Genomic DNA, 23,711 nt, shown 5'->3' with positions numbered 1-23,711 from the left:
TATCATTAAAGTACCTCATTGTCATCTTTATGTGGCATAGTGAAAAACCTACATTAAACACATATTAAAAAAGTTATTACACATCAGCAGTACAGAGCCACATATTAAAAAAGGAATGCAAAATGACAGCTGTAAAATAGTGGTAGAATAGTCTAAAATTGGCTCTAAGAATTTAACAAAATCTTACTGGTCACTTAATCTTTAAAAGCAATCAGGGGTGCCTGGGTGGCTCAGTCGGTTAGGCGTCTGACCCTTGATCTCAGCCGGGGTCTTGATCTTGGGGGTCATGAGTTCAAGACCCACGCTGGGTTCCATGCTGGGCCTGGAGCCTACTTAAAAAAAACAAACAAACAACAAAAACAATTAGTGTTTTCTGAAGTCCTTAATTAAATGATGTTGTACCATGATAATTAGATATTCATAATTAAGACTGAGTCATTAAAATGTGAAAAAATATTTTAAATCTAATCTGTTTTTAGAAGGGAAGGACCAATGTCAAAAAACTTTTAAAAAGCTTTCCATTTCTTAAATAAATGTTAAAATAGGATGCTTGGCTTTAGGAATAAGGTCATCGGATTGGAAGCTCAACAATAAGGAACAAGTTCTTCTTTATTGGTTTTGAGCCACTAAGGGTGTATGTGTATGTGTGTGTGTGTGTGGACACACACACATGACTGAGCTGTATCCCTCAATAGGCTTAGATATAAATAGTTCAACAAATACCATGTGTGTCTACTACATGCCAAACACTGTGCCAAGGGCTTTAAAGACAAAGGCGTAGTTCCTACCTTCACGAAGTTAGCTGTCCGTTGGGAAAGACTGCCCAATTCATGCTTGGGGTAACAGAGTTATTGGGGGAATTCGGGGAAGGCATGTTGTAGACATCGTTTCAGACCTGAGTTGACAGATGATTCGGAGTTATCCAAGTAAGGAAAGACAGAAGTGAAGCACTAGTTTCTTCTCTGTGGGAAAACTGATAGAATTTGGGAAAGAGGGAGGGATCTGTTTGCATAGTTCCCACCAGTGTTTGGCTCTGTGGCTATTAAAGCCAATTTTGTTGGGGAGGGAACTGGAAAGAAGGCCAGTCTGGAAGTCAGAGTGTTTCCCCCCAGCCCCTGCATGTAAGTCTGGAATGGATTTCTGTGAATGGATGTGTCATGCCCTTTAAAAAGCCAATATTGACTTTTTCAGGGTAGTGTTTTCAAGTGAGTAGTTTTTACTGATAATTTTGCTAGCCTTGACTGTGAAAGTCAGTAACTCAAGTTGGGGAGCTGGGTACTGTTTGTGGCCAGAATTGCTGAGCTCACTTCTGTGCATGTTCTCCAAGGAGAGTACTGCGTGATGTTTCACGGCCAGAATGCTCGAGATGTTCTCTCTGGTGTGGCAGGACATGGCGTACTTATCTGAGGTGGGCAGCTGTCCAAGAATTTAAGGACTTTTAAAATAGTGCTGCATCATTTATGATGCTCTTCTAAAAGCCCTCATATTGTATTTATTTCTCTGCATGTGTTCTTTGATCATAACTTTTTTGTTTCCATCCTTTTCCCGAACACAACTGCTCAGTTTCTGAGGCTTATGGAAAATTAGGACAGTTGTGTAAGGCCCAGGGGTTGAGGAAATCTTCAGGGAAGAGGGGGTGCCTGGAGACAGAAGGTAGAGCTTGCCAGATGGTGCACAAAAGGCACTTGCCTCTCGTCCCGAGCGGGCTGGGGGCCTGCTGGGCTGCCAAGAAGAGTGAAGTGCCAACAGTGTCTTATGCACCAGCTGCATCCCGTTGCCTCCTTGAGCAAGATGACCCTGTTTGCCATTAGGAATTTTTGTGTTACTGAATTTGTCTTTAGCATTACTTATGAGTTCTTGAAAGGTGATAAGTATCTAAGGTATTACCTGCCATTGGGAAGATTGTGCCTTTAGTTTTGTATTTTTTTATGGTATATCAAATCTATTTTAATCAGTTCTTTTACATACTCTTTAGGCTGTTGAGACCTCCTCCTCCTCCTTTTTTTTCTCCTCTTCCATATTTTTCTCCACCACAGATTTCACTCTTGTGAAAACATCAGGTTAGGGAACACTTTCTGGGTGATTTGCTCTGAGCTTATGCCCCAGTAAAGAAGACTCTGGGCTTTTCAGTACCAAAGGTTTTCGTTAATCATTTAGGTGGTTCCAGTCAAGACACAATGGCGTGTTTCCTCAACACTTGCCTATTTGCTTCACTCCTTTCTCGTTGTTCTATCATTGTTTCACATATCTTACAGAATGATGTGATTAAGTGACTTCTGTATCTTTTGGGGTTTTTGATACAGAATTTTGCTCCAAGCTTCCTATTTTTTTTTCTTTCAAAAATATGTCACGATATTGTTAAAATGACATATGTTGGTTTAAATGAAATAAATATCTTTTACCTTTTGGGAGAAATTTTCATGCTGTTCTTTCTTTAGTACACTCTAGGGCAGTGGTTCACAAGGCTTGGTCTCTGGTCCAGCAGCATCAGCATCACCTGGGAACAAGCTAGAAATGCTAACTCTTGGGCCTCACCCTAAGCCTACTGAATTGGGAACTCTGGGGTGCGGCCCCTCAGTGTGTGTTTTAATAAGCCCTCCAGGTTATTGTGAAGCATGCTTACATTGGAAACACTGGCCTAGGGTGCCGGTGAAGTCTCTGCTGGCATTCCTAACCTTGGAGCTAGAGCTGTCTGAAAGTTGGAAATACTGTAAATTGCTTTTTGATGACTTTCTGTTTACCAGGAGGTTAAAATAGACTTTAAAAACCTAAGCTTTCATGTATCACTTCCAAAGGATTTTGAACTATATCTAGTTTGTTTATTTTCATAGAACAGGTTTCTGCTGTTAGGAACTTTAGTGTTACTTAATTTATGTGTAGCATTACTTATGGGTTCTTGTAATGTGATAAATACCTAAGGCATCATATGCCATTGGAAAGATTGTGCCTTTAATTTCATCTTATTATAAATATTGTATTTTATATGGTATATCAAACCCATTTTAATCCGTTATTTTATAGTTAAGGTGACATTTTTGTGTGTGTGAAGTTCTGTTGGAAAGCGTATGCAGATGGGGAAAAATCCATCTTGAACTTATTTGTGAAAACATTTCTCAGATTAGCTGAAAAGTTGTCAAATGACCTAACTTTATGAAGAATTTTTCTCCTTGGAACTGACCCTTACAATTTGACATTTTTTTTTTTCATATAAGTCCCTTTTTCCTCTTGTAAACTCACTATAATTTAGTCAGATGCAGATGTCATTGTGAAACCTGTTTCCTAGGAAGATAGCTTTTGCAAGTTGGATTTCTACCTACCTAGAATCCTATAGAGGTTACAGTCCGGACTGACTCAAGTCAGAATCCTAAAGTGAGTGAGGGTATGTTAGGTAAGAGGATTGGGCTCCTTGGTGGACCCCCTTCCGTGGAAGGCCTTGCTCATGACTCAGTGTCCTCTCTTTGATGACTCATAGTCATCTGTGGTCTTGAAGCCTTGTCATCATCAGATTCTACTTCCCTATTGAAACTTATATTTCCTATATTTCATGTCCTTGGGCTTGTTCTCTGCTTCTGAGGAATCAGCTCTTCTGATAAACCAGTTACTACTGACATGAAAGAGCAAAGAGGACACACATGGACTCCCCCTCAACCCCCCCCACACACACCAACAGACACCAGAATGTGACCAGCTCACTCGTTTCATTGTCTAATGTAGAGGAGTGGTTCCATTAGTGGGAATTAAGTTCAGCTGAATCTACAGTTTCATGAGAAAAATATTTTTGTCAGATCCAGTTATGAAGTACTCAATGGTATGGCCTTGGCTCCTAAAACAAAGAACTGAGAGAGAACTTAGGGAAACTTTTAACACTTTTACTTACCAAAAGAAGAAAAGGGAAACTGGAACTCAGTGAAGTAGAGTGATTTGATCCACATCACTTCACAGAATAAGTTGGTGACAGTGATGAAAAGAGAATCTCCTATCTCCTGGGAGCCTAAAGACATTATTCTTTGCCTTTAGCCCCTTGTAAGATTTACCAACCTTTCCTCCACCTTTGAACCTGGGTGAAATGGAAATGTATCCTTATAGCTGCCATCTACAAGGTGGCAGTCTTGAATAAATGTGAATTTTGTTATTTCTCCTGGCCTGTTTGGACATGTGTAGCCCCCCAACATTTCAGTCAACAAACCACTTGGCCACTTAAGGAAGAAATATGGTGGATATCTGAAAACCTGCCATTGAGGCCTTCTAGTTATGTCAAAGAAGTGCCAGCATTGGTAAATACCTAAAGAGTGGGTGCCATCACCTTGGAAGAAGATCCTGGGTACCATAGTGGAGCACCCCTTAAAGAAATAATGCATCTCCAATATTCTTAATGGCACAGAGGAGAAAAAATGTGTGGGCAAAACTTGATACTGGTGACTGAGATGAAAAGTGATTCAGAGGAGCTGGACTCTGAAGAAGTTTTAGAAATATCTTAAATATGTTTTGTTTTTTCTTTTATATATGCATGAAAGGGATACGTGATAAAAATCTGCCAAAGAGCTTTTTCAATAAATGTATAAGTTCTAAGTATTACGTTTTAATCAAGATTTCATTTGCAGTATTTTTTCCATAATAGTATATGATAGGGTGAAGTATTATTATTATATTTTATTTTTTGAGAGAGAGAAAGTGCTTGTGAGTAGGGGGAGGTGCAGAGGGTAAAGGAGAGAGAGAATCTTAAGCAGACACCATGTCCAACACGGAGCCTGACATGGGGCTCGACTTCACAACCCTGAGATCATGACCTGAGCCAAAATCAAGAGTTGGATACTTAACTGACTGAGCCACCCAGGTGCCCCTGGAGTGTCTTATTATTAGTGGCATGTTAGCTTGAATGAAATACAGAACTTCAGTGATGGTGGTGATTACTAGAGGCCCAGGGGTATACCAGTGGCCATGATAGTGTAGTGGAAAGAATATGGACTTTGGGGACAGTGGCAGACAAGCATCTCTCAGATCTCCCACCACAGGGAGTGGAATGGACCATTGGGCCCAGCTGCTGTATGGTTCCATCACGGCATTAGAGTGAAGGCCATGCCTCCCACAGGCTGCCCCCAGCCAGTGACCGAGACAGCAGGCGTCCTAAAGCAGCTCATTCCTGAGGACTCTGCAGTCCTCTGACAGGCAGCCTTGGCTCAGGGAATCCCTGATGGCCTCACTGAACTTTCCCTAGAACTGCCCTGCCGTCTAACACGTGTCCACCCAACCTTCCAACCATCCTTCCCTGCCTGTCTCCTTCCCCTGGGGTCAGACCGCATCACTGACGGCTCTTCTAGCCTCCTGGGCTCCCTCCCCATGTTCTCTCACAAATGTTTCCCCTAATACATTTCTGGCATTTCTAATCTTGTGGTGTCTACTTCTTAGAGGATCCGGTGTAACACAGAAACAGACTGTTCTGAATGAAGATAATGTATACAAGGAGCCTCAGCTTTCATGAATAGGCATTCATGTTACTGTTGTCACCATTAGCAGGGAATGTTGAATTTTTGTAGAAACTCTATTCTTTTTTTTTTTAAATATATTTATTTACTTATTTATTTTAAAGATTTTATTTATTTATTTGACAGAGAGACACAGCGAGAGAGGGAACACAAGCAGGGGGAGTGGGAGAGGGAGAAGCAGACTTCCCGCTGAGCAGGGAGCCTGATACAGGGCTCGATCCCAGGACCCTGGGATCATGACCTGAGCCGAAGGCGGACGCTTAACCGACTGAGCCACCCAGGCGCCCCTAGAAACTCTACTCTTTATGGTATCTAAATTTGTAGGAGAATCCTACCTCATTCATAAAATAAGTATTTTTGAATGCCTGTTAGGAGCTGGACGGTGTTCTAGCACCTGAGGATGCAGTGAGGAGTTAGGTCCTTATCGGGATGAAGTGCTCAGCTGCTGGCTGCAGAGTGGAGAATGAGGGCCTTTTTGCCTCGCACCCTCCTTTTCTCTCTCGGCCACTCAGATAGCCCAGGCACAGAAGGGCTGGAGATTAGTCTCTTTGCCATTGACCAAAGGTATAGGTGTTCTTTTCTGAACAGGTCTCCCCACCACTCCCTTCTCTCTGTCTCTCTCATAGTTTCTTCATACAACCATTTATGGCCTGATTTATCAGGTTCCACTAGTAACTATGCCTCCGACTTACACCCTTCACTTCAGAAATGTAAATATTTTCTTATTTAAAGCTAAAAAATAAAATTTCGAATTCTCTCATGATACTTTTGCAGCTTTCTGTCAAGCTCCTCTTTCCCTCACTTTTGTGGGGTTTTATTCCTTCTCTTATTGTTCTGCCTGGGTATTTATTAAAAAAAAAAAAAAGAAGCTAGATCCTTATTTTCCCTCATGCACAGAGGAAAAGAAGATCAAAGTTAAATCTCTTATTTAATGTCCTTATTAGGCTAACTTATTCCTAATACACCTAATCTTTGTTTGAAGATTCTAGGTTTTTCCCAAGAATAATAAAAAACAATCTTTTTTGGTAGAGTCTATCTGATTTAAACAATTGGAGTAAAATTGCTATCTTTAACAAATGGCCTTCAAAATTGATGCAAGGCTTCCTTTTTCTCCCCCTTCAAATAAAGGCTAAGATATTTGTTTGTAGAAAAGAGACATTAAGGGAAGCTTAAACTTTTGTGTTTCAGTGGCTTAACTTTTTTTTTTTTTTTTTGAGAGCCAGATTATGGCCAAATATTCAGGGAATTAAGCCAGAGTGAAGAAATTGTCAGAACTTCAGTTCAAATCCTCTGGTTTTGTTAGGCTCTGTTCAGAGTTTAGGATTGAAAGTTGACAAAAACTCTAGGAACCTTTTATTCTTGGACTTTCAGAAGAAAGCAAAGGTGTGGTGACTGATCTGGTGAAATTAGAATGTATATTTTACTAATTATAATTTTTAGCTTGTTAAATAGTACTGCTGTGGGGTAAAAGAATCAGACATTCAAGAAACTTTCACATTAATTGGCTCTTAATTTTCAGATATAAACTCTATAGAATTAATTTACAGCACCTCTGTACCTATGTCCCAGTTAGACCTCTGTATATGGGTTCGTTAAGATTCTCACTGGTTTTGAGTTGGTAAGTTTGAGCTATCACTGCTCTAAAATTTAATTTTGTTTTTACATTAATTTTTTCCACCAGAAGGATTAGCGTAGCTGTGAGCTGTGCTCACAAATAAAATAACATCCAGGGATTTATTTGGAAGTTAAAATTGCTTCTAGTGTGGCATTCCCTTCCTTTTTTTTTTTTTTTTCCCTTAATTGTGTAAAGTAGGTAGAGAGAGCAAGCATTATTCCTTTTCTTAAAGTTGGGAATACTCAGGTAAAAAAAGAGAATTGTGTTTTCTCTGGTGTAAAACCAGAACTGGTTAGGACCGAGCCCAAATGAGAGAACTTACTTGTCACTGTGGCAGGGCTCTGTTAGCACGACCAATTAGATGTTTTCATTTCTTCTCAGCATCACAGTCTTTTGACTTCTTTCCCTCATTATTTTAGGTATTAGAAAAATAGCTTTATTGTGCATTTTAATTTTCCTATTAGGACCCAAGTCTAGGTTGATGGGGGAAGGCACAGTCCAGGGAGATCCTGGCTAGATAGAGAAAAAGATTGCAAAGGATGAGTGTGACTGGGGAGTAATCTAATTCATGAAAAACGATCTGGTTTAATCAGGAGAAAAAACTTTAGGAATTGAGATGGACAGTACTGAAAGCATTTTGACAAGACTGTTGAAAGTTCTGCAGTTAAAAAAAATGTGAATCCTATGTTAGTCTAGATTCTCAGTTGCAAGGCCTAAGTATTCTGAACAGAAAGGGAATTTATTTAAAGAATACTTGGTAGGGCACCTGGGTGGCTCAGTCAGTTAAGCGTCTGCCTTCGGCTCAGGTCATGATCCCAGGGTCCTGGGATTGAGTCCCACAACGGGCTCCCTGCTCAGCGGGAATCCTGCTTCTCCCTCTGCCTGCTACTCCCCCTGCTTGTGCACTCGCACACTCTGTCTCTCTCTCTCTCACTCTCTATCTGACAAATAAATACTATCTTAAAAAAAAGAATACTTGGTAGTTTGCAGGATCTTTATCTGGTTCTGGGAACTAGAATGATGCCCAGAGTTGCACTTGCAGAGCTGGGCTTGGAGAAGACCGTCACCACCATTGCTTCAGGGTGTACATAACAGGGCATGTCCCAGGAGCACCTCTGCCCCTGCTGGTGGTTGTGGAACTGCTCCTTCTGTAAACCCACCATCTCATTAGTGGAACTCTGGCCAGGTCCCACGACCTCACTACAAGGGGGCTGGGAAAACAAGTGTTTGTCATTCCCAGCTTTTATAGTGGAAGGTGGGCTGTGCCTCCTTTGGTAGGAGAATTCTCAAACATAGGAAAGGTGTTTTAAGTGTTATGTATCGCAAAGGGCAGATATGCACTACCTATAATGTTATGCCTGATTATATGGCAACACCATTTTCCTATGAGAAGATTAAACAAAAAATGTTTTGGGATGGCTTGAATGGACACACATGCCTTAAGCATGTGATTATATAGTAGACATATATATGCATACCTATAAGTGTGTCCATTAAAAAAATATGTGGCTGTATTTTAAAATCAAATTTTTAAAGATTTTATTTATTTGTCAGAGAGAGAGAGTGAGAGAGCATGCATGCTCATGAGCGGGGAGGGGAGACGCAGGAGCGGTGAGCCCGATGTGGGGCTCTATCCCAGAACCCTGAGGTCATGACCTGAGCCGAAGGTAGACACTTAACCGACTGAGCCACCCAAGCATCCCTAAAATCAAATTATTGATGTATACTTTAGATTTTTTCCCCACTTATTTAATAAAAAAGTTATTCCAAGTCTCGACCGCTTTTATGTTAGGATGTTTATCACTGACATGCTCTGAATTTTTCAGTACAGCTGTCCAGAGTATTTCATGGCCCCGTTTGTTGGAGTTGAGATATGGCACCTTTAAAAAAATCTCTTTCTGATGGTTTCATTGGGTATTTTATCTTAAGCTACAGATTTGCAGCAGATTTGGACAGTCTCTTTTACAGGTTTTGTAATACAGATGTGTTTTTATGACTTAATCACCCACCTTGTTTCTTTTAAAGTGATCTTTACAAAAGCACCCAACACTTATAAATTGAGGTTTTCTCCAGAATAACTACATCTCTTAAATTTCTTAGCTTCCTGTTTTTGTAACCCAGACTTCTTTGTAATCTGCAGCATCTGAAACTAGGTGTGATTGGGGCCCTTTCAGACTAAGATTCTCAAACAGTTCTTTGTTGATCAAAATAATGGAAAGTCTCCTTAAGGAGACTGTGAGAATTCTTATATAGGGTTAAGTTTTTTTTTTTTTTCCTGAGAGACAATTTTGGGAAAAATACTTCTTATGTTCATATATATATATATACATACATACATACACACACACACACACACACACACACAATAGTTCCTTGGCACCCTTTCTTGAGGTTCTGTTTCAAGAAAAAAGTAAGAAACATGTCTTTGATGCATGGTTTCTTTGCCGTTATTCTCGATATTGGAGTTGGAAAGTAGAGTTTTCCTTTAGTCTAATGAAATGGGAAGTATCTGGAAGGTCATGGGAGAAAATAGTGGAAATTCTCCTTTGCTCTCAGATTATACATTCCTCTGGGGTCAAGAACACTTGGAATCCAGGCTTAAAATAACAAGGGCCATGGGGAACAGACATAATTCCTTCTGTTCCATTAGACTCCGTCTATCCTTGTTAGTACTGAGTGATTAGAAAGGCATGGTTTAGTACTTACATGGACTTATTCACTGTTTTATCTAGACTGAGACTTGAAAACATTGTTACTAAAGATCTCTTAGGATGTAGTTTTGCCTTTTTACTGAATATGGGTTTCTAGCCCCAAGCCCCATTTTCTTTAGATTTAGAATCAGAACTTAGCCTTCGATCTCAAATGGGGAAACTTAAAGCAACAGCAGAGGTTCCTCTCCAAAGCAGAGTCTGATTCTCTGCTGGTCAGCTGTCCGTTGTCAACAGATTTCTCAGCTACTGCTTGAATGGTAGAGACAGGCAGAGATACCACCCTCTCTTCTCTTTTCTTTTTAGACATTTAAGTTCTTACCTCCAGATACCTAATAAAAGGGATTTCAGACTTGACTAGTTGGAGAACTTTTAATCCCCCACACTGTTATAAAATAATTTTGTTCTTTTACTTTGAATTGTGAAGTTTTAATGGATTCTGTGATTGGCCAATCACATGAAATGTAGCTTGTATTTCTGCTTCTCCCAATGCACTTAGAATCCTAGAGCTGGGTAAGACCCCACAGGTCTCCTAGGCCAGCTCTTTCTCAATTCAGGCCTCTGTGGTAGAGTATCCCTGGATATCAGTTGTCTAGATTGTATTTGTTGGTGTGAAAAGAGCTAGAGGTCATGGTTTGCCTGCTCCATGAAGGTCTTACTGACCTCCTCTTGATAGCTAACTGAGAATCTGCTCTACAGCTTCCCCCATTAGACCTGGTTTTGTCTTCTCTAAGCAAATCAGAATGATTTCTTTCTTCTTTCTTACAGCATCTATTTAAATATTTATGGATAGCTTTCATGTTCCCTCTGAATAGTCTCTTCCTCCCCAATTCCATTGAATACCTCTGGTTTTCCTATTCCTTCTAAACTGTTTTAACATTCTGGGCACATTCCTGCTTCGCTCCAGTTAGAAATTGTCTCTCTTAAATCGCAGTACCCATCCTATTGAGATAGGTTCTGATCTTATGGGACACAGTTGAATGATTGCCTTGTTTGGTTTGAACATAGCCAATGTATGTGTTCATTCTTTTTTAGGACCTCTTATGACTCCTTTGACTCATGCTGAACTTTCAGTTAACTCATTTTTAGGGACTAAAGCCCTTATTAAAGTCTGCTATTAAATTCACATAAATTGTTGTTAAGATAGTTTTACACTTGAACAATTGCCTCTCATTGTTGAAACCCGCTGGATTGCTTATCCTGGCCAAACTCGACAGTATCGCCTTTGAATCCTTCTTTTCAACTGGACAGCTACTTGAACTGTGATTCTCTCATCCAGCATTCAGCCTTTCCACCCAAATTTTGGTACCCTGCAAATATGGTAAATGTATATTTAAAAAAATACATACAGTCCGTTAAGAGTAAGTAGAACCTCTTTGGCCATGATACTTGAGATGATTATCTCAGGCAGGGTTTAGCCAGCTGTGGCCTAAGCCCACCTGGCCTCCTGTATTTGTAAATACAATTTTGCTGGCATCTAGCTGTTCTGGTTCACTTACATACTGTTTGCAACTGCTTTTGTGCAAATGGCAGAGCTGAGTATTTGCAACCCAGTCTTTTATAGGAAAAAGTTGGCTGACTCCTGCCCTAAGGCGAAAGCAGCTGATAAATGAACATGTTTTATGTTCATGTAGATGCATTCTGTTTCTAAGCAAGACTATCCAAAACCCTTTCCAAGGCTCATTAGTCAAGGCTTTTTATGACTTCTTTTTGTGGCTTGTTCAAGTATTTTATGGGGAAAAATATGGTTATATAATCTTATTTGTGGATTCTAAAATCACAGTCTATATTTGCTTTTGCTTTTTCTCTTTAAATTACCAAATTTCTAATGTACTAGTATTTGAAAGCTTATGTCCGTGTTATTACTTCAGCTGTCTCTTTCAAATTGAGGTACTGTTATCACCAGAAATTTCCTTTAGGGTTTTAGGGGCAGTTCTTGATTTGGTATTCATTTTTCACTGGGGAAGAAGAATCACATTTTGGTGTTAGAACGTTTTAGTAACACTCATTACTAATAAATATGATATAATACTTCTGTGAAATTTATAAAAGGAACTGAGAGATTCCATGGAGTCTCCAGTCTATTTTGAGAAAAAGAAGAAAACAATCTTCATTGCTCAATCAGCATTGCCTTACTGAAGATTTAGTCGCCATTCTGTTACTTTGTTCTCGAACAGAATGCTTAAGGTTCAGTTCAGAAGTTACATAACCAGATTTTTTAAAGAAAAAAATGATAATTTTAAATAAAAAAATTTTAATAAAAAATTTTATGAAAAAATTGGATATAGTGGTATCAGAACTACTCCTTATTCTGGAAATTTCCTTTTTAATCTGCAAACAGTAAGACAGAAATCCCATATATTCTTGTCCTACACTAGTGTTAGACCTTGGGAGTCAGATATTGCATCAGATTAATTCTCCAAGTGAAGGACGTACTTAATGACCTAAAATTGCTCATGTGTAATCTTTGTGACCTGGTCCTTTTGTGAAGCACAATGTTTCCTCCACAGTAGAGAGTTTTAGGGCTCACATTTTAAAAGGCCTTTATATGTCCGTGTTATTAATGCCTATATCTAGCATTTACGGGGCATTTCCTACATCCTACTCTGTGATGGTGAATGGAGCCCGTTGGATCTCTTCAGCCTCCTCTGCTTATTTTCGGCTTCTTCAGCTGCGTTAGTGACACCAGGATTGCTTGCAGTTCTGTGTCCTGAGGTTGCCATTTTCCCCTCCTCTTTACTCTTATTCTTTGCCTGAAGAACTCTGATGCCCTATTTTGGGCTCAGGTCTGTTTTCTCCCCTTCAGAAGTCTTCTGTCACCCAGTCAGCGTCCTCCATACAGCTTGCCTGTGCAGTGTGATGCTGATAACGTTTACATCTCCTGGAAATGCTCTTCCCCAGGACGAACCTCACTGCTCACCTGCTCCCTGTGTCGCTAGAGAAAAATCTCACAACAGGGCAGATGGTGTCTTCAAAGATTCCTGTTTACTTACCTCAAAGGGCCTGTAGGCCTGCCTAGGAATGTTCATATTTCTCTAGGAAGTGCCCTACTCACTGTTTGTGAGGATTCTTTCCTTCATTCTCCTCTCTATTTAAACTTTTTCCCATGCTCAGACCCTCTTATAAGTGGCCTCGCCTTGTACTTCATGGAAAAAAGAAACGTCAGGTAGCAGGTCCCCCAGCCTCTCTTCGTGAAATCTGCACGCTCATTTGTACTGATAACTTGCATTCTCCTTACTTCCTGTTACAAGGGAGGGAAGGAGCCCTACTCCTGTGACAGGACAACACCCATGTGTGGGCAGCATCTCATCTCCCACATTCGAGGATTTGAACCATCTTTTCTGGATTCTTCATGTGGGCATTTAGATGTTTTACTATCTTTGCAGTGTCTCCTAGAATCTCAAATTTAACGTAATCCCTTAGTGCTTGCTTCCAGTTGCTTTTCCTCAAAATTTTCCTATTTCAATAAAAGGTATTCTTATACAGTTGCTCATGGCAGAAATCTGGGAGTGACCCTGGAAACGCTTCCCTTTCCCACATTCCGTCTATCACCAGTTACTCTGATTCTACCTGCAAATATCTCTGAAAATGGTCTCCTCTCAATTTTTATTATCATGACCTTATTCCAACCCCCAGTTCTCTCTTCTAGAAGAGAGAATGTGCTATTCTAGAAGCCTCCTAGCACATCTTTCTCTTTCCAGTTTTCCTCACCTCTAATCTCTTTTTCTCAGAGAAGCCGGAGTAATCTTTAAAAGATCTAAATAATCATTGTGTTAGTACCCTGCTTAAAACCCTCCAGTGGCTTTCATCATGCCCCAAATAAAAGAACTCTTTCCTTGGGCCTACAGGGCCCTGCATGTTCTGGTCCCTTGCCTTCACTTCTCCCTTTCCATCCACTTCTTTGTTTTTTATGCCCCCAGCCACACTAGCCTTTTGCTAGTTACTGTAAGACACAGATTCCTCACCTTAAGCCTTTTGGCCTCTGCTGGCTTCAGGCTGGAAACCATTTCCCTTCCTCTCTTTACCCCTAATTCCTGCTCATCTTTCAGATCTGAGCTTAAAGGTCATTTCTTGGATGGAGCTCTCCTGCTTCGTTTTTTTCCTTATAAATCCTCTAATAAATTCCTCACCTTAGCCCTACTTTTCTCCATATGAAGGGATTACTAGAATTTACTTATGCATTTACACATTTACTTATGCATTCATGTGTGCAACCTGTGTCTCCCGTGCTAGACGGTAAGTTCCAGGAGGGCGGAGACTATACTAATTTTGCTCAGGGTCATGTCTCCAGCACTTGGGGCTGAATGCTCAGCAAATACTTGTTTCATGAAATACAAGTTTACTGAGATGGCTGCTTGGAATGGGGAAGTCCCCATCTGGTACTTTTAGGCTCATACTTAACATGATTTTGAATCTCTGCTTCTATCTTCTGTGCACTTGAGCAGCTCCTAGCCCCTGTGTTCCCAGCACGTCATGCTGGGCTGACTTCTTTGAGTGGGCCAGCCACCATGGAGGATCTATGTGTGTGTGTATATATATATGTTTATGTGTAGGTTTATGTAGGAACACGATGTGGAAGCTAGGCAGCAACACTGGTGCTCATAGAAATGTGCCTTAAATTATTTTGAGATGTTGTGTGTGAGTTGGATCACTCTAAAAATGTATGGCAGACCCTCTCCTATCTGCTGGAGGCATTCCATATTGTTCTGAGTGGTTGGGAATTCCTGGTATGTGCTTTGTCCTTGCTCTGTTCTTTAGTGCAAAGGATTTTCTGGTTTGCCATTGTTGTAGGTCACACGGTCAACAATGTAAAGAGGATAAAATTAAGGTATTTTGAAAAGGATCCCTTTCCCTTGACTACTTGTTGCTCTTAGTTCCCTGTTGCCCCAGCTCCTTGATACCTAAGTGACAAATTGTCAGGGTGGGAGTGAGTAGAACCTAGTTTCTAGCCCAAGGAAGAGAGTTCAACTTCTAGGCCTCTCAAGTAGGCATAGTCACTTTGAGGATTCCCTGTCTCACAGTATGAATGGTCTCTTTGGGAGAAATCCTTACCTAATGGAACATTGCAAAGAAGCCTTTGGTTAAATTCAGAATCCTTCCTTTTTTTTTTTTTAAGATTTTATTTATTTATTTGACAGAGACACAGCGAGAGAGGGAACACAAGCAGGGGGAATGGGAGAGGGAGAAGCAGGCTTCCCGCCGAGCAGGACCCTGGGATCATGACCTGAGCCGAAGGCAGATGCTTAACGGACTGAGCCACCCAGGCGTCCCAATTCAGAATCCTTTCTTTTCCTTTTTTTTTTTTTAGAAAAAATTTTTGAAGATTTTATTTATTTGAGAGAGAGAGAGAGAGCGCAAGAGAGCATGAGGGGATTGAGGGGCAGAGGGAAGAAAGAGAAGCAGATTTCCCACTGAGCCTGGAGCCCAGCTCAGGGCTGGATCTCAGGACTCAGAGATCATGACCCGAGCCGAGTCGAAGGCAGATGCTTAACTGACTGAGCCACCCAGGCGCCCCAGAATCCTTTCCTTTTCTAAGGAAATTCCTTTTCTATAATTTAAAGCTTGGATTTCTAGGGGCTTTTTTTTTTTTTTTTGTAAAAAAAGGAATGACACACAGTTGTAAAGTATTTTGAGGTTTCCTTTTCTATCCTGAATATTTTTGATCTCCTGGAAATACAGGATGAGAAAACCACTACCCACCTGCATATTGTTAAATGCATTTTCCTTAGGTGATTATTCTCTTTTGTTTGTATTTTCAGCATTGTTTGTTGTATATTCTCTCTTAAAATGAAAAGCCCCAAACCAGTCAGTATAAGAATGAGTGCAGTTGTGGTTGGACTCCGGGTGTGGCTCCTATCATGTTGACTTTCCCCTTCTGTAACTGTTTGCCAGCACCCCCAATGTTTACTTTGTTGTGAGCTCCGGTGACTCTGCTTTGCTCATATACCTTACATCCTCATGAGGAATTTTCAATAAGACCGAGTGTGTTTAAACTTGTAGTCACAAAACTAGCCCTTTACATAATGTAGTCTGATAACTAATAAAGGAATGTAATTGACTTGTAAATTTCTGAGGAGGGGGAGGGAAAAAAATCTCAAACAGAAGTGTTCTGTTAATGAATGTGATAGACCCCTTTGTTGTTTAAAGACAGCCCTCTTGCTATTTCCCTGAAGAAAGAGCTGTGTTGGGGCTGTGTTGCACATTTCACTGGCACTTTGCCCCACCTCCTCTTCCCTGAAAATGTTTACGGAGATATAGCGTGTTAATAAATTTAGAAGTGATTTAATGGTTGCATTGGCAGGGTGAGATAAGGTAGTTAAAATATGTTGTTCATTTTATTTCTGGGTGGGGTGGAAGAGGGAAATGAAATACTGATTTTTTTTTTTCCTTTAGGGAAACCTAATACTGTGTTCTTTTGTTATCATTCTTGTTCTCTAGGCGTTAAGTGTAACTGAAACCCTGATTAAACCCTTGGAAAAATTCAGAAAAGAACAACTTGGAGCCGTAAAGGTTTGTGTCTAATTTGAGTGCACTTGTAAATGGAAGATGGAGGTGCCTCTGCTGTGTCTAGTGTACGCTTTATTCGCATTTGGCAGCTTTGAAGGAGATGCTGGAGTAAACCATCTGTTGTTTTATGTTTTCAATGTGCTTTTTCCCCTTTGGGCGATATGAAATTGTAAACAAAACAAAAACACCTGGGCAGGATCATAAAACCTCTAGTTGTCTTTGGCTACATCTTCCCATATCGAGTTTTGAAAGCATCCTTAACCAAACAGCACGTTCACTTGGAATAGAAGCATCTTACCTCTGTAGGGAATGCAGTTACTTCCTTGTAAGCCTCAGTTTTATGGAGGAGTGTAGCAGTATGTGAGGGTTTAAGATTAGAAACGCAGCTACACCATGATGCCATTGTGAAACTAGGAAGAGAATATTGGGTTATTGGGATGTAATTTCCTTCCATTGAACACAAGTTTATTGAGCTTCTGTTATGTGCCAGTATTGTTAGGTGTCGGGGATTCAAAGATGAGTGACCCACAGGCTGCACTCAAGGATCTGGGAGTTAGCCAGGATTCCTGGGAATAATATGGTGACTTGACCACAGGGAGCCTGGGATATATTTAGCAACTTCTAAAGTTTGTGAACTGAACTTTGAAATTATCCCAGAGAAATAATTTCCACCAACCTTTCCTGAATTTTATGTATTCACTTGAGGGACAAAAGTGTTGACTATTTTTGGCTTGGCCCAGAAGAGAATAACATCAATTTTAGGTAGAGAAGAGAGTTTTTATATTTGTATTTTTCTCCCCTACATGGCTTGGGGATGTGATACGTTTTTTCCTTTATCTTCCTAAACAAAATATTAAAATCCTTTTGTACAAATAAACATTGTGGCTTCAAGGGCTGTAGCTATAGAGTTGGGCCCAAAGAGTGCCAGTTTTTTAGTTGCTATTTATAGAATCAGTTCTCCTTTAAGTGACTTGTTAAAATATTAGACACTTCCTTTTGGCATAGTGTTTTACCGTTTTTAATGAAGGGCTGTGTTTTGAGAGGGGTTAGTGGGGGTACCCTCCAGGTCCTCTTCTTGGGATTGTTTGCTGAGCTGCACCAGGCTGACTGTGTCTTCTGGCTTTGCAGTAGGTCACCGGAGGTCTGCTTTCACACCTGTGACCTTGGGCAAGTAATTGCCTTTAGTTCCTTATCTGTAAAATGAGAGACCTGGGGATCTGACTGCTCTACTTTGTAGTTTATGATTCTGTTTTAAATCTCGAACATCTTGGTTCTTTCTTTTTTTATACTTAATTGGCAGGTATGGAATGTAAATAGTGTCCATTTATTATTTTTCTTATTTTAATTGGATGAAGGTGGTGGTGAACGAGGATATAGTATGGAAATGAAAAATGAATATGGCTTAATTAATATATTTTCTTTTTATTTGCCATACACCCTACTGGTTTTTTCATTTTTTTTTGTTTGTTTGTTTTTTTTTTTTTTAAAGTAAGCTCCATGCCCAACGTGGGGCTTGAACTCACAAACCTCCCAGACCGTGCTCTACCAGCTTGAGCCATCCAGGCAGCCCCCTATTGGGTTTTTATAAATTTCTGACCTGAATTTTCTGTTGATGGATGACTTCTCCCTCTGAAACTTTCCCCATTTCTGATGTTATAGTTTTTCAGAGTATATCCTGTTAAGTACCTGACAGGATAGATTGCCATATTAAAAGAAGAAGTTATTTTAGTAGTTTTAGTCTATGCCTTGAGTTGTTTAGTGGCCAAATTCCAACCTGAAGTCTCTCTCTCTTTTTTTTAATTCCTTCATTGTTCTCCTGGCTTTAAGTTTACAAAGGATATATCCCATGTTTTTGTTCTGTACAGTATGTGTATTGGCTGTTGCATCATTGATACTATTCGAGGAGGCCAGTCCTTGTGGGTCATAGGGAGAAGCCCTTTTTTTACTGACAGTTTTATATGTTATAATAAAGAGTAGAGAAAGGTGATTTCCTAGGTGACATAGTGCTACATAAACACCTGTTTCATTAGATTGTTCAGTTTTTCAGAGAAAAGACTGTGCTTTCCTTATTTTCTACTAGCCTCCACTCTGCCTTAATACATAAGGTATCTAATTAAATAACCTATTCTGATAATTCTAGAAGAACCTGGGGAGGGTTTGTGATCTGGGTACTTGATTTTCTACATCTGTGCTTCCTAAATATTTAAACATGTTTTGACAAAAATATTTTTGTTTCACTGGTTAATTGGGATACTTAAAAATAACTTTATTCTCATAGATTAAAGGTCTTTTTTTAAAAACAGAATAAAGCTTTTTTTTTTCTTTTTTGTGGGGATTAAAACAAAAGCCTTTAAAAGTTGGCCATAGCAGAATGTTTAAAATATCCTTGTTAGGATGTTGATCTTCCCTTTCTCTTCTCCTTCCCCACCTGGCATATCCTGCTGTCTGCCTTTTCAACTAGAGCCCTTTCTGTTCTTTCAGTCTTGGTTTCTCCAGTTTCCAGAATCCTAGTGACGCATTCAAACTGTGGTTTTCATGTGATCTAAACTGCTAGGTGGTTTTTGCAAGTTGGATTTTTTAAAAGCCCTGAGGTGGTATTTTCTACCGTTTGCCTCTGTTTGGATTTGTTCTCCTTCTGTCCTGTTTGGTTTGGGCTTATTCCTCTGTTCTTGGAGGTTCTGCTGATTTTCTTGCATGCTTGCCAGCTCCTCTGTTGGAAAAATTCCATTTCCCTCGCAGGACACCCGTCCTTCTGTGCTGTGTCACATGAGGTGACTCGTCAGAGTTCCTTTCAAGGCCTAGATCAGTTTTTATTTCCTCTGCAGCTCTTTCCCCTTCCCTGGGGCTTCTCACTTCTCACTTGTATCTGCGCAACCCTTTATCCGTAGCCACTGCCCATTAAATGTCGAATTAGCCCCAGAGGACTAGTACAGGTACTGAACAACGTAGGAGCCTAGTCGGTTGTGTGAAATCTCCACGAAATACCCCAGCTTGCTAAGACAGTGGGAGAATTAAAAAATTGCTCTTTTAGGTATTTGAGCAATCCAGTAATGACAACGTGGCTTCAAACAAGGGGCAGCATGCAAGTATCAAGTAGATTCAATTAAACTATATTGTTAATAGAGCCTATTCAAATGCTAGGTTGGAAAGAGCCCATTACCATTTTATTCCATGGAATAAAAAAATGTAACCTCAAAGGGTTGAAAAAGATATTCATTTCATATGAAATGAAATCTGCCTCAGATTTCACTGCCTCAGCCATTCACTGACCCTCATGCCAAATGTCTTTTGTATTTCTAAGACTAGATATCTAATGACTGAATATTTAATAAAAGTTGATTTCCCAAGATTCTTTAAATGACTACAAAATATGGGTAAAAAGCAAATCTATCTAAATAATCTCCCAAATTATGTTTGATAAAGCAGAAAAAAAATAATTTAATTACATTTCTTTCATTTAGTTATACAACACTTCCCAGTGCCTGTCATTATGGCAGGAGGCCCTGGGTACAGCTGTGAATTAAAACCCTGGCTGGTTGGCCTTCAGCTCTGGAGGGGAGATGTCAAATAAAAAAGCAATAAAAATACACTAAAAAGTGCTATAATTGGGGTAGGCATAGGTGCTCTGAAACATGCCCTATGATCTCAGCTTTGGAGTACTGGGCAAGTCTCTCAGGAAGACCTGAATCCTTGTTTGAATCCCACTTCTGCCCCTTAGCTCGATGTGTGATTCAGGGCAAGTGACTTATGGCATCTAGCTCTTGATTTCCTGGTATGTATGTATGTATGTATGTATTTATTTATTTAAAAGATTTTATTTATTTATTTGAGAGAGAGAGAGAATGAGAGATAAGAGAGCATGAGAGGGAAGAGGGTCAGAGGGAGAAGCAGACTCCCCGCTGAGCAGGGAGCCCGATGTGGGACTCGATCCGGGGACTCCAGGATCATGACCTGAGCCAAAGGCAGTTGCTTAACCAACTGAGCCACCCAGGTGCCCTCGATTTCCTGATCTTTAAAAGGAGACGAATGACCCCTGCCTCCGAAGGTTTTTGTGAGGACACATGAACGTGATGGTGTATTTCTCTAGAGTAGGGCCAGGCATACATAGTTGCAATTTATTTTATTATCCCATTTATGGCTTATGCTGCAGCAACTTGCCACACAGGACTCGCTCAGGTTTTTGTCCACTCTGCACGCAAGCTTCAGAAATAACATGCCACTGTGGCATGTGACCCTTCTGGCCAAGTAGCGCTGGGGCGATGGGTAGGTGACTCTGGAGCGACTGCTTGGGACCCCAGGGTGCCCATCAACTTTGTTGTTGTTGGTGCCTCTGCAGCCATAGGCTTCCTCCTTCACTCCTCCTCTGACGGGTGTCTCCTGGGTGTGGAGTCAGTTGCTAGATTCTGTGGGGAGGAAAGCTGAATTATCCTTTCTTTGGATAGGCTGATGGGACTTTACAGAAGGGGGGACAGTGGGGCTGAATCAGGCAACTGAAGTGTCAAGCAGGGATACAGGTGACACTTGGTGCAGGAGTTAAGGGGGGGTGCTGTTTTTACACCCCCGAGTAGGGGGGGGTGCTTCCTGGAAGAGGTGACGTTTCACCTGGGCGTGTAGGAGGTTGGTAGACCAGGGAAGGAGAACAGGGATGGCAAAACTCTGGTTGGCTTGGATATCAGGGTTGCATTTGAGAAGGTGTCCTGCTGTGAGTATATTACCTGTGGGCGAATCTTGTTTCTTGAATGTGTGGTATTACTCCCATCTTACTTAAGTAAGGGGGGGGAAGAGTTGGAATATCTAAGAAAGTATCTAGTTCTCCAGACTAATCATGCCTTATTATTTAATGTTTATAGTTGTAAAATAAGCCTTTTCATTTCCGCATCTTAGGAAATTTGTAAAATAACCAAAGCGTTTTAAAAAGATCATCTGGGAACTTTAAAAACTGCCCTCCCCCTTCTAAAACAAAACAAAAAAATTCTAGTACCCTAAAGAAATGTGGACAATTCACAGTAATGTTCAAGTTTCTGTGAGTTCTTTATATGTTCCTTATTCATTTTTCAGTGGAAATATTAATGTGTGATTTTAGCAAAAAATTGCTTAATCTTAAGAATGTTTTATGCATTAAAAATACTTGCTTCTTTTCTTATATATTAATTGCCTCTTCTCCCTGCTTTGTTGTTGGCCTTTTAGCTTATTTATTGTGGGGTTTTGTTTTGTTGTTTTGTTTTTGGATATCTAGACGTTCTTATGGCTTCTCCCATTTCTTTTTTTGCTTAAAAGTATGTCTCTGTTCTGAGATCTGATGAGACTGTTCTTTTTTATGGCTTCATTTTTTACTTGTGACTCTTTCAATCCATCTGGAATTAATTTTGATATGAGATGTGGTTCTCTGTTTCCAAGTAGTTAACTAATTATATCAACACTGTTGGATAAATAATATTTTTTTACCTAGTGAATTATGATAAAACCTTAATATATATAAATATATAAATATGTATATATTTACTTCTAGCATATTCAAAAGACCTGATTACTTAAGTTTTATTTCTTAGGTTTCTGAATTTCCTTTACTATTTATGCAGTGTACATCTTATTTGGTTAAGCTGTTTTAAATAATAGCTGTTCTTTACTTTTTTGGGGGGGGCATGGGTGGTTTTGTAACAGATTACAAACTGACTTTCAGTGAGTCATATTTAACCTGTAAACATAATTTTGCTTGGCTTACTCATGTGAAAATGTAAAACAAAACAAAACCAAAAACAAACTATTGCCATCATTTAAAAATCTTCGGATTTTTCAAAGCTGTTCCGGAAAAATCTAAGGAGATGGCTTATATACTAGCCTATATTCCCACATGGTGAAAATCTGCTGGAGCCATGATATGGCCACCTTCCCGTCTAGAATAGATGTGGACGATCTGGTTTTCCATTGCTCCCCACCTCTCCTTAATGAGTTCTGTCTTGCTTCACTCATTGTACTGAGTTCAGGTATACACTCATTGCACCCGGCTCATAATTACTTGAATTTGTACTGCTGTTTTGTACAAGAAATTTTCATTGTATTAAATTTGATTCTTCATAGAACCTTTTGTCATAAGTTACTCAATATATTATATATATATGTATATATATATATAAATCCACACACATCTATGTATGTATGTCTGTCGGATATAGCAGTGTTGAAGAAAAAATACTGTTCTTTATTAGATGCTACTTGAACATAGTCCCTTTTAAAATTTGCATTATTTCAGCACAAAAGCCTTGTGAGCACAAAGAAGCAGAATACTATTCTATAATGGGATTGAGAACAAATGCAAGAAGAAATAATTATTTAAGTCTTCAGGTTTAACAACAAAACTGCTTTTGTATAACGCCATACCATGTGTGAACGAATGTGTTTCCTCTCTGTTGGTGCGTGGAATGTTGTTTCTTGGCTGAATTCCTTCTTCACAAAGCCTTTGATACCCCCGCTTTCTTTCATTCTCAACTTTACCCACGTGTTAACTTACAAACCCCACAACTGCTGAGTGTGCTGGGTGTTTTGACTGCTGATTTTAGCATCACTGCTTCCTTTGTCCCCTTCTGTGATTCACATGAAATCAAATGAATAAAAATATTTTCAGTCTTCCTGGTAAGGATGAATCTGTGAGGTTAGTGAACGTTTGTTCCTATACGATCCCGCTTTGCAGTCCTCTTGTGGTGAATGCAGTGGCAGGACTTCTCTTCCTGTTTTGTTTCAGCTTGAGAAGAGGAATCCCCAGAGAACGCTGTGATGCTGGTGTATAGTCACAGTAGAAAGTGGCCCAGACCAGGACCCGTCTTCTCACCCCTAACCCCGTGTGCATTCCACCGTAACAACATTTTAAAATAGTGGAGATTCTGAAATGGTGGCCACACGTTTGTTTTGTTATTTTTTTGTTAGTCACCAAAATAGTTGACGAAGAGTGTAGTAATAAAAAGCAGAAAAGAGGGTAACCGTAAATTAATGCTTTAAACTTTTTTTTTAATAGTTGTAAATTAAGAGCATAAAGGAAAAGTACTTCTGTTTCAACAAAAGTGTGACTCTTGTCACACATGGGGAACCATTGGGTCACAGAACTTTAGGATTGGATCAAAGAATGAGCTAGTACCACCCCTCCCTCCCCCCAAAAAATCCCTGATCTTTTCAGTAAGAATTTAGGTTCTGTGTTGTTGCATTTTTGTTTTTTTTTCTCTAAGTTGTACAGCTAGAGTGTAATTAAACTTGGAATAGAAATGGGAAGAAATGTCTCTTCCGGAGCCTGCCTGTCCTCCCTCAGTGTGGGATGAGTTCAGGATCTTTAGATGAGCCAGCGGAGGCTCTGTCCCAGGTTTCCACACAGCAGTTTGTAGCCCTGTGTTGTGAAAAAAAAACAATGAT

The 23,711-nt window shown here is 39.9% G+C and overlaps 1 protein-coding gene across 2 annotated transcripts in view; it reads left to right on the top strand.

The window, feature by feature from the left end:
* Positions 1 to 23,711, top strand: part of ARHGAP10 (Rho GTPase activating protein 10) — a 340,748-nt gene that overhangs the window by 86,925 nt on the left and 230,112 nt on the right. For both annotated transcript variants that reach the window (XM_028125305.2, XM_028125304.2), the window contains exon 4: positions 16,245 to 16,316. In XM_028125305.2, coding sequence (XP_027981106.2) covers positions 16,245 to 16,316 — 72 coding nt within the window. The remainder of the gene's footprint in view (positions 1 to 16,244; positions 16,317 to 23,711) is intronic.

This window comes from Eumetopias jubatus, unplaced genomic scaffold, assembly GCF_037043125.1.
Source record: "Eumetopias jubatus isolate StellerSeaLion01/CBP00866 unplaced genomic scaffold, mEumJub1_p1.0 scaffold_2, whole genome shotgun sequence".
Lineage (NCBI taxonomy): Eukaryota > Metazoa > Chordata > Mammalia > Carnivora > Otariidae > Eumetopias > Eumetopias jubatus.
This window is presented reverse-complemented; position numbering and strand designations above follow the sequence as displayed.